Below are 15,128 nucleotides of genomic sequence, written 5' to 3'. Positions count from 1 at the left end.
TGCGAGTAATGAGAATGAGACATCTCATAATGGTGTATTGCACAGTGTAATTATGAATCCTCACGATCTAACGACTCGCCTTAATTAACAGGAAAACATTATTTCAAACAAACATCTTTAAAAATGTCAAAAGTTAGGTATTTTTTTTTTTTTATATAATTACGCCAAACTTGTGTGCTCCTATTTCTTTTTTTATAAATTTACTAGTCACTCTATGTTAATATATTATAGAATTATTATTTATTATATATTAATAATATTATCTATTTTAAATTTTCATTCAGGACACGTTCAGGACAAGTATTCATAACGGGAAAATTTATTTTTATTTTTCTAACACTAATATATTGATAAAATATCTGTATCTATACAATAATAAATTTTATCAGTCTTGTTATAAGTTTTTACAAACATATTTATCATTTTGTCATTTCATTAGTTATTTTTTTTTGGCCATACACTACCTAACCATTTACTGAACACTACATTTCTATACAAATCGTATTATATGCTGCTATCTAGTGGCTGTTTTAGATATTATTTAATATACCCTATAGAAAACAAAAGCTATTTTAAAATACTAAAAACAGAAATTAAATAAGTTACTTTCCTTGATTTTAATTACAAAGTCATTAATTACACTAATACCTATGGAATTCAAAAATAATCATTAGTACTCATTTTATAATTTATTTATGTATTCAGTTATTCAACGATTGTTATTAGTTATAGGTATTGTACCTAATAATTTTAATATCAGAATATCGCTGTAACACACAGAACAGTTAAAAACGAAAGTATATCATTGTTTAAATTATACAATAGGTATATGTTTGCTAACATGGTAATGTGCATCTTTGATTTGTAACCAATATTGCTAAAGATTTTAAAATAATATATATTTAAATATAATATATTATAATCTCCACACATGTCAAATTCTAAAATACATCAGACACTACAATGTGTATATACTTTAAAATGTTCAATATAATTTCTAAATACTAAACTAAAACTATACTTTAATAGTTTAATATTATATTGATTAATATAATATTAAAATATAAAAATTAAGCGGTTTTTTTTAATTTATAATTATCAATTTTCTCGTGACCGATGGGGTTATGTTATTATTGTAATAGTTGCTATACCTATTATTTTTAAAAAGTAAATTTGTACCACGAAACATAACCAAATTAAAATATGGATTATTGCTGTTGGGAAAAAATTAACTAAAATTAAACAAACCATTATTTTAACGTTTTCAAGAAGTATAAATTTATCCGATGAACGACGTCGTGGACGATATTAAATGAAAATAAAAATAACACTATAATATGCACTGTTTATTATGTAATATAATAATATATATGTATATTTTTTTTTTATTTAGACAAAGAACCAAAGATGTGTATTAACTGCAATAAGAGAAAGTAAGTAATTAGATAAAATCAACACAATAAAAACGCATGATAAACTGTCAACTATACTATTGTTTTAATTCGCGTAAAATATTATGTGTACAAGTTTTAAACCTATTGATTAAAAATAAAGAAATGCATAGATAATTATTTTGTATGGGTTGCATCTCTTCGGTGATTTTATCACATACATATTTTTATACTTAATACATTATTAAAAGTTACAACACACCATTTTCAAAAATGATTGTTAATACGTAGTAGTCATTTCATACAAATTTTATTTTGTTTTTATAACTTATGTCATAATCTGTTGTATACTGTAATGACGGTTTTTAATTGTTAAGGTGTTATTCATTTATTTAAAAAATAATAATACCTACTTTCACTACTTCCGCAATATAATTAATATTGAAGCCAAAATTTTTTAGTATTTTCATGGGCGATTCTATTTTTCTAAATTTTATGAAAAAACAATTTTCCATACAATTTTGACATAATACATGACGTTATGAAAAAAAAAAAAATATATACTTCAATACTCTATAGTTGTGTCTTGTGTGTATACTATTTTATATTATGTACCAAACCAATTTGGAAAATAATTACGTCTTAAACTATCATTAGTTTATTGTCATCGTGAAATTTTCAAATAATTATTTCAAAATTAAATAAATTATGGGAATCACAAAAACTCTATTAATGTCCACCGCTTAAAAACAGCATTGTAGGATAATGATCACCCTGCAGTCTGCACACATAATTATTTATCGTTAGGTAAAATAATTATCTGTAGAAAGTGAACATTTTGTTTGTAAAATATAATTCGTATAATTGATATTGATAACGATTTTAATTAAATATTTATGTAAAATGGCAAATAATAATTAATGTGTACCGTATTATGTTCAAGGGCGTGCTATACGACAGTGGGCTTCTTTAGTATCGCGTTCGTCATCATTTTCTTACTCGTGCCTGCTATTTGGCGATATTCACCTTCCATTCAAAAGAGTATGATATTCCTGAATCATGGTAATTATAATATTGTATATTAATTATTATTAAACTGCATTGATCATATCATAATAATTTTAAGACGCTTGTCAATTGAAGGTACTGAATACGGTATGTGTATATTTCATTTTTTTTTTTTTTTTTTAAAAATACAAATACATTTGTAATAAAAGAACCAACTGACCAATTTAATTTTTGGGATCTAAGAAAACAATAAGATGTTTCATTGAATCAATGAAGTATTAATTTGGGTAAATGTGAAACCAGGTTGTTTGTTAATGCGATCGATTAAGTTAAAATAAATTGATAAATTACTTAAATTTTCGAAAAAAAATTTGTGATATAATCGGTTGTTGCGTCAAAAATATATTTTCCAATACCTACTATTGTAATATAATTATATAAACAATAAAAATCAACATTACGCGATGGTCATGCTATTTGGTGCTTTCAATTAACACAATACACGATGATTTTCATTATTAATTTACAACAAACATACATCGTGCAACATACTAGCTATTGTGGCCTCGTATTATGTTACAGTAAAGTGTATAAATTATACGTAGTCACATGCTTACATAAATATTCTTTGCTAAATTACTACGAGTCAATTATATAGCTTTACAATATTCATCGCGAGCATATTATTGCTACATGCTTTTTCATTTTATTTTAGACTTTATGCCTGATGTACAAAATTACAGTTATCCGGAAGTTTATGGAATGGACGGAACTAGAAATTTTTACATTGATACAAAAGACAATATAACGTTAGGAGTATGGTAAGCAGTTATTTTAATAACTACAATAAATTATGAAATTAAATCATTTATTAGACAGCATTACGGTTATTTTAAAGTAGGTTATTAATTATACATAAATTCCGTTTATAAAAATAAAAAAAATAAAAATTAATAGTTAAAATTGTATAATGTATGCATTGATCTTAAATACTTCAAAGTTCAAGGCGTTTTTATCGTAGAACTGTTTATCTATAATGCTAATAATCATTCATTACAGACATCATATTTTTTTTTTCATTTTGGATTGCTTTCACCTAACAAAAATTGTTCTATTTTAATCTACAAATAAGTAAATTAATTATAATTATGATATATTATTAAATAAATAATATGTTTTATTTTTTTTATGTATTTATACTATACTTCCAATAACGACGATTCTTTTTTTTTTTTAAATGTTATTATATTCCTTAGTTTTAAGTGCACCGTTAAATGCATGATGCCAATCCTCAACTCCTAATATTTTTTTAGATATTTTGTGTAGGAGATAATATTATATTCTGTAGCAAATATAATGTAATGGAAATATATTTTCGGATATATTATGTACTTTGACCAAAGATATTTTTCCGAAGGTATTTTGACCGGTCAACATAATTACCAAACATAATAAATTATGATTTGAATTAAATTATATTAGCAGATTTTTATGTGATCATATTACAATAATCCTAAAGCCATATTAAATTATTAAATGAATAGTACATTGTATTTAATATAAGCTCTTGACATTTTTTTTTTATAAGTTGTTTATTTTTTCAAAACAATATTTTTTACAATTTAAAAAATGAAAATAGTGTGTTTTTAATAATACTTTTCAAAACCAAAAAAAAAAATAAAAATATTTTAAATCATATTTCAAATAATTTGGCATATTAAAATGATAAATTATTTTTATTTAATGAAGTCACTTCTAATCATTCCTACTCGTATCAATACTTTACTAATACAATTACAGGCACATATTACCTCGTAACTTGATTGTAAAATACGGAAAAAACGAACCTAGTTACGAAGAACTTTTGAGTCACGGGGAACCAATTATTATATACATGCATGGCAACTCTGGTGCCCGCGCGAATAATCTACGGATGAAATTGTATCGAAAACTCCGAGATATTAACTGCCATGTGATAGCTGTAGACTACAGAAGTACAGTTCAACTTTTCTCTTATTTCGATAAAATAATATATACTTATTTTTATGAAAATCGGCTTGTTTCAGGTTATGCCGATTCTACAGATGCGGAACTCGACGAGACCGGCTTAGTATCGGACGTAATGGAAACATATAAATGGGTTCACAAACGCGCAAAAGGAATACCAATCTTTGGTTGGGGACACTCTCTTGGCACTGGGTAATGTGCTTTATATTAATTATGTAAAATCAAAACTAAATAAAAAATGAGAAGATATTATATTAATATATAATGAAATAAATATAAGGTAGATTTCGCTATGTATTGACACGTAACTTTATTTTATTTAAATATTTATTTTATACTTTACTTTACTTTATTATATATCTTATAGAAATTTAAAGTTCCGATAATATGAATAAAGTTAAGATTTTTAAGCCAATAATTAGGATTATAGAAATTTTATTAGAAAAATTCGAAAATATTATTTACGAGTTAATTTCAAAACATATATTCATTAATTTTTTACATGTGAAGAAATTTTAAAATATAAATAAGTTATTGAAAGAAAAAAAATGAACTTACTGTAGATGGTCTTTGGTCAATACAATTTTTTATATTAAATGATTTATTATTGATTTACAATTTTACATAATATACGTATACATAACAGTGGAATAATTAATAAAGAGGTACATTCTTACTACACAGCGGAGTAATTTTAAAATCGATGAATATAACATTTCATTTTATTTAGAAGTCAATAAGTTTAACAAAATATTACAAGGTTCTCCATAAATTGTAAAAGGGCTTAAAAAATATTCGAAAATATTAATACTGTCATAGTTTTTACATTTTTAAATATTGTTAAATTATTTTTTAGTAAAAAAATCAAAAACATTTTAAATTTAAAACAAATTCTTCATAATATAATCTTACTGGAACAAAAAAAAAAAAAAAAAATAACAAGTAAAAAATTGGAATATTATGTAGTCAAATTCATTTTTGTTTAGAGTTTCAAGTTTTAACTTAATTGTTGTTGGATATTAAAATATAATAAAAAATAAAAATAAAAAATAAATGATTTTTGTTAAATTACTGATTACTGTAGATAATTAAAAAATTTTGTATATTAAAATTTTAGACTAATAATACAAATCATTGCTACGAGTTGAAAATGTTTTAATTTTTATTTATTTCTATAAAATTAATTATTTTAAACTGTATACAATATTATTTCATATACATTTTGCATTAATAACTAACAATTGTCATACTACTATAGTATTTGCTATTTTCAAAATTAACAATATTTAGATTATATTTGCAAATTCGCAATAAATTTTAATGAACTGAATATTTTATGAATAACTGTACTATAACAATAATATGTCAATACATTCATAAACTGTAATATTGAATACCTTGTGTACAGATCACTTGCATAATTACTCAGACTAGTACCTATTTTAAAACCATATTACTCAGAATATAATAATATACTAACGAGGGTATGGTAAAATAGAACTCATACTGAATTATTTCACGCTGAATAATATTTATAATTTTCCATATTTTGATGTACATTTCATTTGACTTTTATATTATGCTTGTTATTTTTAATAACTATTGAATTATTAGTTGCAACACAATTAATTCTTATTTTTATTTCCTATAACGTCACGTTTTTAATGCTGAGTAAAATGTGAAAGATTTGGCTCGACAACTTTACTATGTATTTTTTTCCACGTACACATTTTTAAGCTATAGAAATGTTTGAAATATTCATAAGTCACCTTATTTACATGGAACAGCTCATCAACAACATGACAGCATGCGTTTTAATTATTAATAAGTTATAATTATTAAGTACATATATTTTTTTTTAAATTATTTTCTAAAATATTACTCAATCTCTTTTTAACACTCTTCTGATATTACTTGTAATTTTTCCACTGCACAGTGATCATTTTCAAAAGCATACAGGCAAATCCTTTTCTATTTTCGTTTTTTTTTTATTTAATTTTTTTTTTCTTTTTGTAAGCTTATCACAAAATACCATTGTTCACTCATTGTTTAATGTTTACTTAACGGTGAATTGTTTTAAAACAAAATATTTAATAAATATTTTTATATTAAGTAATAATCGATAAAACCTACTCTTAAAATCTGCAATTTTAAAATCTGACCAATCCTGTATTCAGAACACAAATTCTAAGTCGCACGTTATTATTTGAGTTTCATAAATTATTTTGTGAAAATTAGTAGAATTGAATAAAAAAATATTGCAAACATAATGGGTTTTATTAAATTATTTTAATGTGTTTATTTATTATTTATTTAAAAAAAAAAAATATATATATATATATATGTCGCATATGTTTATAAAGTATACGCCTTAAACTCAAATCAGAAGTTTTTATAAACTAAAAAAAAAAAAAAAAAAAAAAACGAATGTAATATATACATTTTAAATTAATATCATTACATCGCTATTTTTGGCATAATTACTGCTATTTTTTTTTCATTTTATCGGATTCAAACCTTAATCCTGACTTATCCGTTTAAACTAATATTATTTAAAGCAATTTTTGATATTTATGAGAAATGGGTGTTAGTTTGTATCGTTGATAATCGTTTGCACACAGTATACAATATTTCACCTATAAACTGACAACTCAAGTATTAACGATTTGTGTGCACAATTGAGGTTGTGCATAAACGAATCAAAAAAAAAGGAGAAAAGTATACCAAACAGATATTGATCGTTGATAATCAATTTTATTTAAACTTTACATTACTTAATTTTTATAATAAATATTACTATATTATTAAATATTCAGATTAATTTTATTATACTCGTATTTCGTCTAATTAATTCTATTTTTAGTATAGGTACAATAAAATAATAATTGAATATAGCGTGTAAATAATATGCGTAGTAATATCAAATGTTACAAAACATAAAAACTGATAAACAGTTAATCGTTATAATAGAATATAATGATTTATAACTTACTCTATATTTAGTAATAATATGTATAGCAATACAATACGTCTCAATATTAATCACATGCTTAAAGATCGTAATAATTTATTAAATAATTTACTTTATCTACTTAGAGAATTATAAATTTTTATTTTTCAGTGGTCTAATTGTTCAATAACTGTATTTGATATTATTTTAGAATTGGAGCACATGCATTTTCGTTATTGGAAAAGGAAAACATCTATCCAAGTGGACTTATTTTAGAAGCGCCATTCAATAAAATTAGCGAAGCAATCAGAGAATACTCAACTACTAAGGTGATATAAATATATGTAAATTAATTAATTATTATTTTGTTTAGCTTAATTTACTCACCTAAATAATATACAACCATTTGTGCATCCATAAAATGTTTGATGATATGAGGTACAACTTACATTTATTTTTAATGAGTAATTGTATATTTCCATTAGGTTCTTCGATATTTTCCTTGGTTCGATTTTTTCATCATTGATCCAGTCATTGCAAATGGAATTGTTTTTGACACAGAACAAAATTTAAAAAATGCAAAAGTTCCAGTGCTTATATTACATGCACAAGACGATATAATAATACCATACCAACTCAGTGAAAATGTAAGTATAAAAACATAATTATGTTTCAATGTTTGATAATTATTTATCTAAATTATGATACATGGATTTAAAATAAAATATGGACCATGTATATTTTTGTAATGATTATAATTATTGATTATTTATTTTCTTTCCCTATTTATTTAATCAATGTATATGCAATTTCGATATTTTTCTTATATATATTTTTTTTTTTTAGAATTTAGTAATTGGCAATTGCTTTATGTTTTATATTGATGCCAGAACTTTTACTATAAGCTTTTTAAATTTTAAGCTATCTTTCAAACATCTGCTGAATGTTTAGTAATGTTCACTATAATTATTTCCAAAAACTACAAATATCATTTAACTAAAAAATAAATTTAATAAAGATTATCTCATTGAATAAATTGTTCATAGTAACTGAAAATGAAAAACAGTATTTTCTACCCTTGTATTCATTTTTCTTACTAAACAAGTCCATATAAACTATTTTTCTCGTTATCATCAAATATCATATTTAATATCTTTAGTTAAATTATAAAAATACGATTAAAAAATAATTGGCTACATAAAATTATTGAATAAGTGCATCCGTTTTAAGGTTTGAATATTTATCTGATTTTGTTTGTTACGCTGTTGAAAATTGACAATATATCTTTACTCACAAATCTAACTTGGATGAAAGAAATAATGTTCACAATCATTTTACAGTGATTTTTTTTTTTTTTTTTTATAAAAATTAACTATTTTAGCAGAACAATAATTCATCAATCATTAACATTAAGTGGAGTTTTTAATAAAAAATAAGATCAAATTTTCTAAGTTTAAAAAAAAAAGTAGGTCAGCGCATTTCGGTGGTGGATATTTGTCCATCGTCCCTTCGGTCCATCGAACAGGATAGTGTAATTTTACTGTAGGTATTCAATTTGAATGCAATATGATTGCATTCGATAAAAAACGATTTTGAGCATACGAGCGGATCTTTTTTATTTAATTTTATTCGTTTCTATGGTGATAAGCAAAGCCGTAATTATTTTACATTACATAATCATGAAGTTGTACATTTTTTCTTCTTTAACCGCTTTTATTTCGAGTATCATTTCGAAAATCGAAAAATTACCTATTTAAAGTATTAGCTCAAGAACATTACCTTTCAGAAAATATGCTACACTTGTACTTTTGAGCAAGTTTAGGGGGAGAAAAAGTGTTTACAGAATAAAAAAGAAATAAACATCATTGTAAAACCAATACATTCCTCGCTCCGCTCAGAATCAAAAATATTTATTATATTAAGTTGAGATTTTAATTATTATCAAAATAATTTTTTTTAAACTGTTCTTTAGAAATTACACTACACTCCTGAAAAACTAATTGATCTGAATTTAATTTATTTTTACATGGCTATACATTTACCAATGTTCAATTGGTTTGATGTAAATAAATATTTATACTTGTTAATAATTGACGGACATAGTTTTTATGTTGCCCTTTAATAGGGTCAGCAAAAATGTTAATGTCATACCCCTTGTTCAACAGTTATAGTATGCTCGAAGCATTCTACTTCATTGTTACAAATATTGTTTATGAATAAAATATTTTATATTTGGTCATCATATTTTTTTTTAACGTAAAAAAATTTCATTCTATGTATTCATAATGGATTTTCCCCTCTGATAGATAGAATATATATATATATATATAACAATATATATATATATATATTAAACAAATTCTAAAAAAAACCTGAATTGCATTATTGTCCACCATCTGTGACTCAAGTAGTAAATATTTCTGCTTAATTAATCGATCTACTCATTTCAGTTTATACGTGAACTTTCGATTTTTATAATGATGACTTACTTTATTTTTGTCTTTTGATTACTTTTCTACTAGTTTTCTGTACACAATTTATTTTGTAAGTATATAAATAATTTATATTACCTATTTTTATGGATTTATACAATAATTTGTTCATTTATATACTATCGTGATTCCGCTCACAGATTTATTTTAAAAATATTTTTTTTTCAATTAAAATATTTAAAATATGAAAAGATCATTTCAAAAATTTTCTGATAAAAAGGAATATAGATTAGTTATAATTTTTCAAAATATGATTTATTTACTAATTAATTATCAACTGTTACTGATTGTTAAACATTTTTCTTTAGCTTTACTTTTTCTATTTCCTTAAAAACAACATGACATTTAGACATTGAATATTATATCCTATGAATAAAAAATAAAATTGTATCCACTTTTTTTGCTTTTCAATAAAATAAAATATTAGATAGCTGGCAATTAAAAAATCTAAAACCATGAACTACGCAAGAGATAATAAAAGCCTTAATACTAGATTCAGTGGAACCTCTATTTAACAATCTTCTATTACGAAACTATACAACGAAATATTTTATGGGACCATACAATTTTCAATCTGAAACGTATATGATTAACGAAAACAATTTCTATTTAACTAACTAATTTTGTGTTGTTTTTCTACACCAAATTAAAAAACTTTTGAATTGTCACATAAATATAAAGTGCACACACTCGTTAATAAAATGTATTTAAATAAATGTGAACATTTTTTATAGTCAGAATAATACAAAAGTTATACTCAACAGGATATCAAAAAGTTTGTCGACAATAAAGAATAAAAATTATAATACGTACGACAACATGGAACAAAATAACTCTAGACGTGTTTGGACTTAAGATACATGCTATTTTAAACTTGTTGAGTTTTATCTTTTTGATTTAATTCTAAATAATGATAACGACCCACTGATTATTATGGTGTTATAATGGTATCTGCAGCATTATGCGATCAGTTACTGAATCCAGGAAAATACATGTTAATATGTTAATTTATACCGCCAGACGATATATGTTGATGCATAAACAGTAAAATAATAGTTTGAGGTTATTGTTTTTGTGTAGATTTTGTATGATAATATAAAATCGCTGTTGCATCACCGTCACTAATTTTGATATGAAACGGTTATAATATGATAAATCAATATTTGTGTGAGTATAGTTAAGAATTTTAGGAAAAGAAGCTTAAAATATTTGTGGCTTTTTTTCAAAAAAAATTGTTCTGTGAAAGCAGAATGTTTGTTTACAAATGTATAATATATAATGGAATAATAATAATAATAATGTCAATGAATTATGCATCATTTAATTTACCATTTTTTTTTTTTTTTTAAATATTTTGTATTACTCATATTTATGAAAAAAATGAACTTTTAATATTTTGTTGCCTAGTTTCGTTGACTAAATCTTACTAGGAACATTCATGTTTATAGATTTATTATATACACGTGGTCTGATAAATGACAGTATTTTTTACTCGCATAGGCATGTTAAACTCGTTAAAGTTAATAATTCTGACTGAAACACACATTGAATTACTTCTACTGCTCTCTGTTTCAAACCTTTCTTCTAATATATGTATACTGTATAGTATATTTTTTGTGTTATTTTCCATGCTACAATAATTTTTACCATAATACCTTTTAGATTTATAACAATCATTATTATTTTTTAAACTTATAATATGAGTGGTATATAGTTTTCCTATTATATTAATTTTAATTCGTATTTCATCATATTAAAAGTCTAGCAAAATAATTTCCATGTGTCGAGTCCGGTTCCTGTAACTTCTGTCATAACTTTTATCTCTATAGCAATGCGGGACTTTTATCTCAATATATTCACGTTCCTTAAAATAATGGTCTCTATTCCTGTCATAACTACGTGGTCTGTCTTCGTAGCAATTCTATCGTTTTTTTATTAGTATATAGTTAAAAAATATGGATTTACTTTTATATTTTTATATTATGTATATTATACTCTTTTAATTGATTTATCTTTTTTCTATTTATATTTTCTATGTATTATGTCTTCGAGCTTTTTCAGTCCTATTTTCTAATTTGATTTTTTATTCTTAAATGTATTTTGTTATTCCATTTTTTGTTTGGCTTAATTAAAATACTTGTTCTTTAAAATTTTAGTTTTATGTATTATACTGTATTATTTATTGGTTTGATTTTTTTTTTTAATTTTTTTAGGCGGGTATATTATCTTATAATAAGAAACCAAATACAACTATTTCTCTTAATCGCTTGAATCATACATGCAAATATCATATACGTCTATATTTAAATTTCAATACTTGCATATATTTTCTATTGCTACTATGGAACATAGTAGAAATTATGTTTCGCATTGCAATATATTCTTTTATTTGAATTTCAAAATTTTATTGGAACCAATCGTTCAATCGAAGAGTTCATGAAACATCTCAAAACAATTTCACTTTAATATTAGTCAACTACCAATCATCATTTTTATTCCATCAATTTTCTAAGGAATATACTCTCTGCATCTTTTAAAAGACCTACATACGTTTTATTTATTCAAATTTCACTTTCAATACGATATTGATCAATAATTTTTTCTTTCAAAATACCACCTATCTATTCTAATGATTTATTTAAAGAATTAGATTTATTATTTCAGATAAGCTATTTTTTTTTTAAATGATCGAGTTTTTAAGTAGGCGAATTTGATTAGAAATTATTTCTGTACACAATATGTTTTTTTTTCTTATCAAATATTTAGTTAGCAGTTTCATGAAGTTGTTTATTTTTTTGTAGATTTATCGATATTTGCATAAATATTACCTTTAAACTAGGTACTCTAGTAATAATCTAAATAGTTTCATTCAATCCACGTACGCAGTATTATTATATTATTATTTTAAGTATATAAAATTATATTAAATATTTCATAATTTAAAAGTTTTCGTAAGAGACATACAGAATACATTCGCCAACACCAAATAGATAATACAATAATAAATATTAAACAGTAGTATACACCACACAATCGTGAGCGTGGACTAATAAGTCAAATTATAATTTCTGATGAATTTTCATTAATTAATTGTTTTCTTTTTCTTTTTGACCTGCCATATTTATTTTGATAATAAATTGATCCTTGGACAAAAAAAAATGTTTAACCATTCTGATCTGAATGATTGTACCTTCTGTATTTTTTTCTTTGATCTTGATTGGTTAATGAACTCTGTGAATATGATTTGTGTTCTAAGCTTATAATTTTCAATATAAAAATAATAATTTATTTTCCATAAAGTTAAATTGTATGTAATATTATAATAATTTATTATGAAATAATGAATCTAAAAATGGATTCTTTTCGACAATGTACCTAAATCGCCTATCCAATACGCCGTATTATTATAACTTAATAAATTATTAAATTACATTCTCTTCCATTACTTCACACATGGATAATATCGAAATACTTAAATATCTGCACTGATAAATGTTATAAATGTTAAACAATAAGTATATCAATAATGTCTGAGGTATTCTTAATTATGTCTGCAGTCATATTCTTATTAATCGAAATACTATTATGTAATTATGTATACATTTTAATATTAGCGTATTTAATTTAAAGTCGCATAAAACAACTTAATAAGTAAACAAAATTAAATTTCCAGTTATAAAAATAGTACCTACCCATAGTATAATTAGTATAAATATTAATTTATTCAAACTTTTAAAAATGCATAATAGTAAAACGTTGTGTATTACATATCTGTAATATATAAAATGTTTAAATGTGTATGTATGATATATATTATGTAACATATATCATATAATTTTATTATTCTTAAAATAATTGCAAAAAAATTAAAATTACAAAAATTGCATGCTTCGAAATTAATAATTATTATTATAAATATTATTAAAATAATTAAAAATGTCACATTTTAACTTAAACCGCATAACATTTTTATGTTACCCAAGTAAAATTAATGTTTAATTATTAAATAGGTACACAGGTACATTATATATATATATTTTTTTTTGTTATTTCTACAGTTGTATAATTACATCACAACTACTCGGAATAGTGAACTGACTGAACTAGTCATATATGACGCCCAGTACAAGTTTGGCCACCAATACATTTGTCGAGATAAGGAATTAGAAAAGAAAATTGAGTGAGTAATATCTGATACTACTTTGATTTAAACAAACACTCGTACACGCTTTATATTATTATTAGCTTGATATCGCATAAAAGTTCAAACAGTATATTTATTTATGCATTATTTAATTGGTATTTTATAGTGTGTGTGTTATTTATCCTAATTATATATTTGGTTTTTGGGTGATAGCTTTATTTAAACGTATTTAAAAATCGGAATAAAAATTATCAAACATATGAATACTCAGAACGTTTATTAGTAAGTAAAAGTTTCAAAAAAAAGTTAACATAAAAAAAATTATTTGAAAACTTATAAGTACTTATTCAATTTCTATGATTTGTTTTAAAATATAATTTTAAATCATACAAATTTCCGATTTAATATCTACGACAACGATTATTGTTATTATAGCATTTTTATTTAGTTAATTCTTTATACGTATTAACAAATGTTTGTGTTCTTTTTTAAAATGAAAACCAGCTACAAAATTGAATAAATCACATAAAACACGTATAAAAATACATAATATCTTTTAATTTTTTAGTAAACAATATTCAGAGATTCAAAAAAAAAACTATTTGTATTATAACATAATATAATATTGGTCTTGGGTGGATTGTTATGAGTGTTAAGTGTTACAGTCCCGGTCTTGGCATCACGTCTTGATTTTATCTTTCTTATATTTTAACACGCTTTTTCATATTTTTTTTTTTTTTCAGAAAATTTATACAGAAATGTCTAAAATGACATCTTGATTGGGAAAAATATATAAGCTTGTCAAAATTGCCATTACATGTCACGTATACATAGTTATTACAATATAATATTGTATATAATACGTTATGATATAAAATTCTCAATCTTCAATCGGATTATTTGAGATTGTGAGATTATTTACTATCTTTTTTAAGTTGTATCACTGTTAAACATTTATTGTAAGATATTTTAACAACGTACTTTTTGAAAACTAAACTATTACTATAATCCAATACCTATTATTTTATATTATGCTCATTATAGTTAATAGTTGTATTATCATAGTTGTTTTGTTGTTGAAAATAAAATGTCGAAAACATTTTTAAGACCATGTTTAAAATGTTGAGAAAAAAATA

At 23.3% G+C, this 15,128-nt stretch overlaps 1 protein-coding gene across 3 annotated transcripts in view; it reads left to right on the top strand.

The window, feature by feature from the left end:
* The window catches only part of LOC126552083 (lysophosphatidylserine lipase ABHD12-like), a 23,439-nt gene extending 8,311 nt beyond the window's left edge, over nucleotides 1-15,128 (top strand). For all 3 annotated transcript variants that reach the window (XM_050206567.1, XM_050206565.1, XM_050206566.1), the window contains exons 2-10: nucleotides 1,394-1,433; nucleotides 2,335-2,453; nucleotides 3,115-3,220; nucleotides 4,200-4,393; nucleotides 4,466-4,598; nucleotides 7,568-7,685; nucleotides 7,842-8,003; nucleotides 13,907-14,028; nucleotides 14,736-15,128. In XM_050206567.1, coding sequence (XP_050062524.1) covers nucleotides 1,408-1,433; nucleotides 2,335-2,453; nucleotides 3,115-3,220; nucleotides 4,200-4,393; nucleotides 4,466-4,598; nucleotides 7,568-7,685; nucleotides 7,842-8,003; nucleotides 13,907-14,028; nucleotides 14,736-14,763 — 1,008 coding nt within the window. In that variant the 5' untranslated portion in view covers nucleotides 1,394-1,407 and the 3' untranslated portion in view covers nucleotides 14,764-15,128. The remainder of the gene's footprint in view (nucleotides 1-1,393; nucleotides 1,434-2,334; nucleotides 2,454-3,114; nucleotides 3,221-4,199; nucleotides 4,394-4,465; nucleotides 4,599-7,567; nucleotides 7,686-7,841; nucleotides 8,004-13,906; nucleotides 14,029-14,735) is intronic.

The sequence above is a fragment of the Aphis gossypii genome, chromosome X (assembly GCF_020184175.1).
Source record: "Aphis gossypii isolate Hap1 chromosome X, ASM2018417v2, whole genome shotgun sequence".
NCBI lineage: Eukaryota > Metazoa > Arthropoda > Insecta > Hemiptera > Aphididae > Aphis > Aphis gossypii.
Note: the sequence above shows the minus strand (reverse complement) of the source record. Positions and strands in the feature narration are given on the sequence as shown.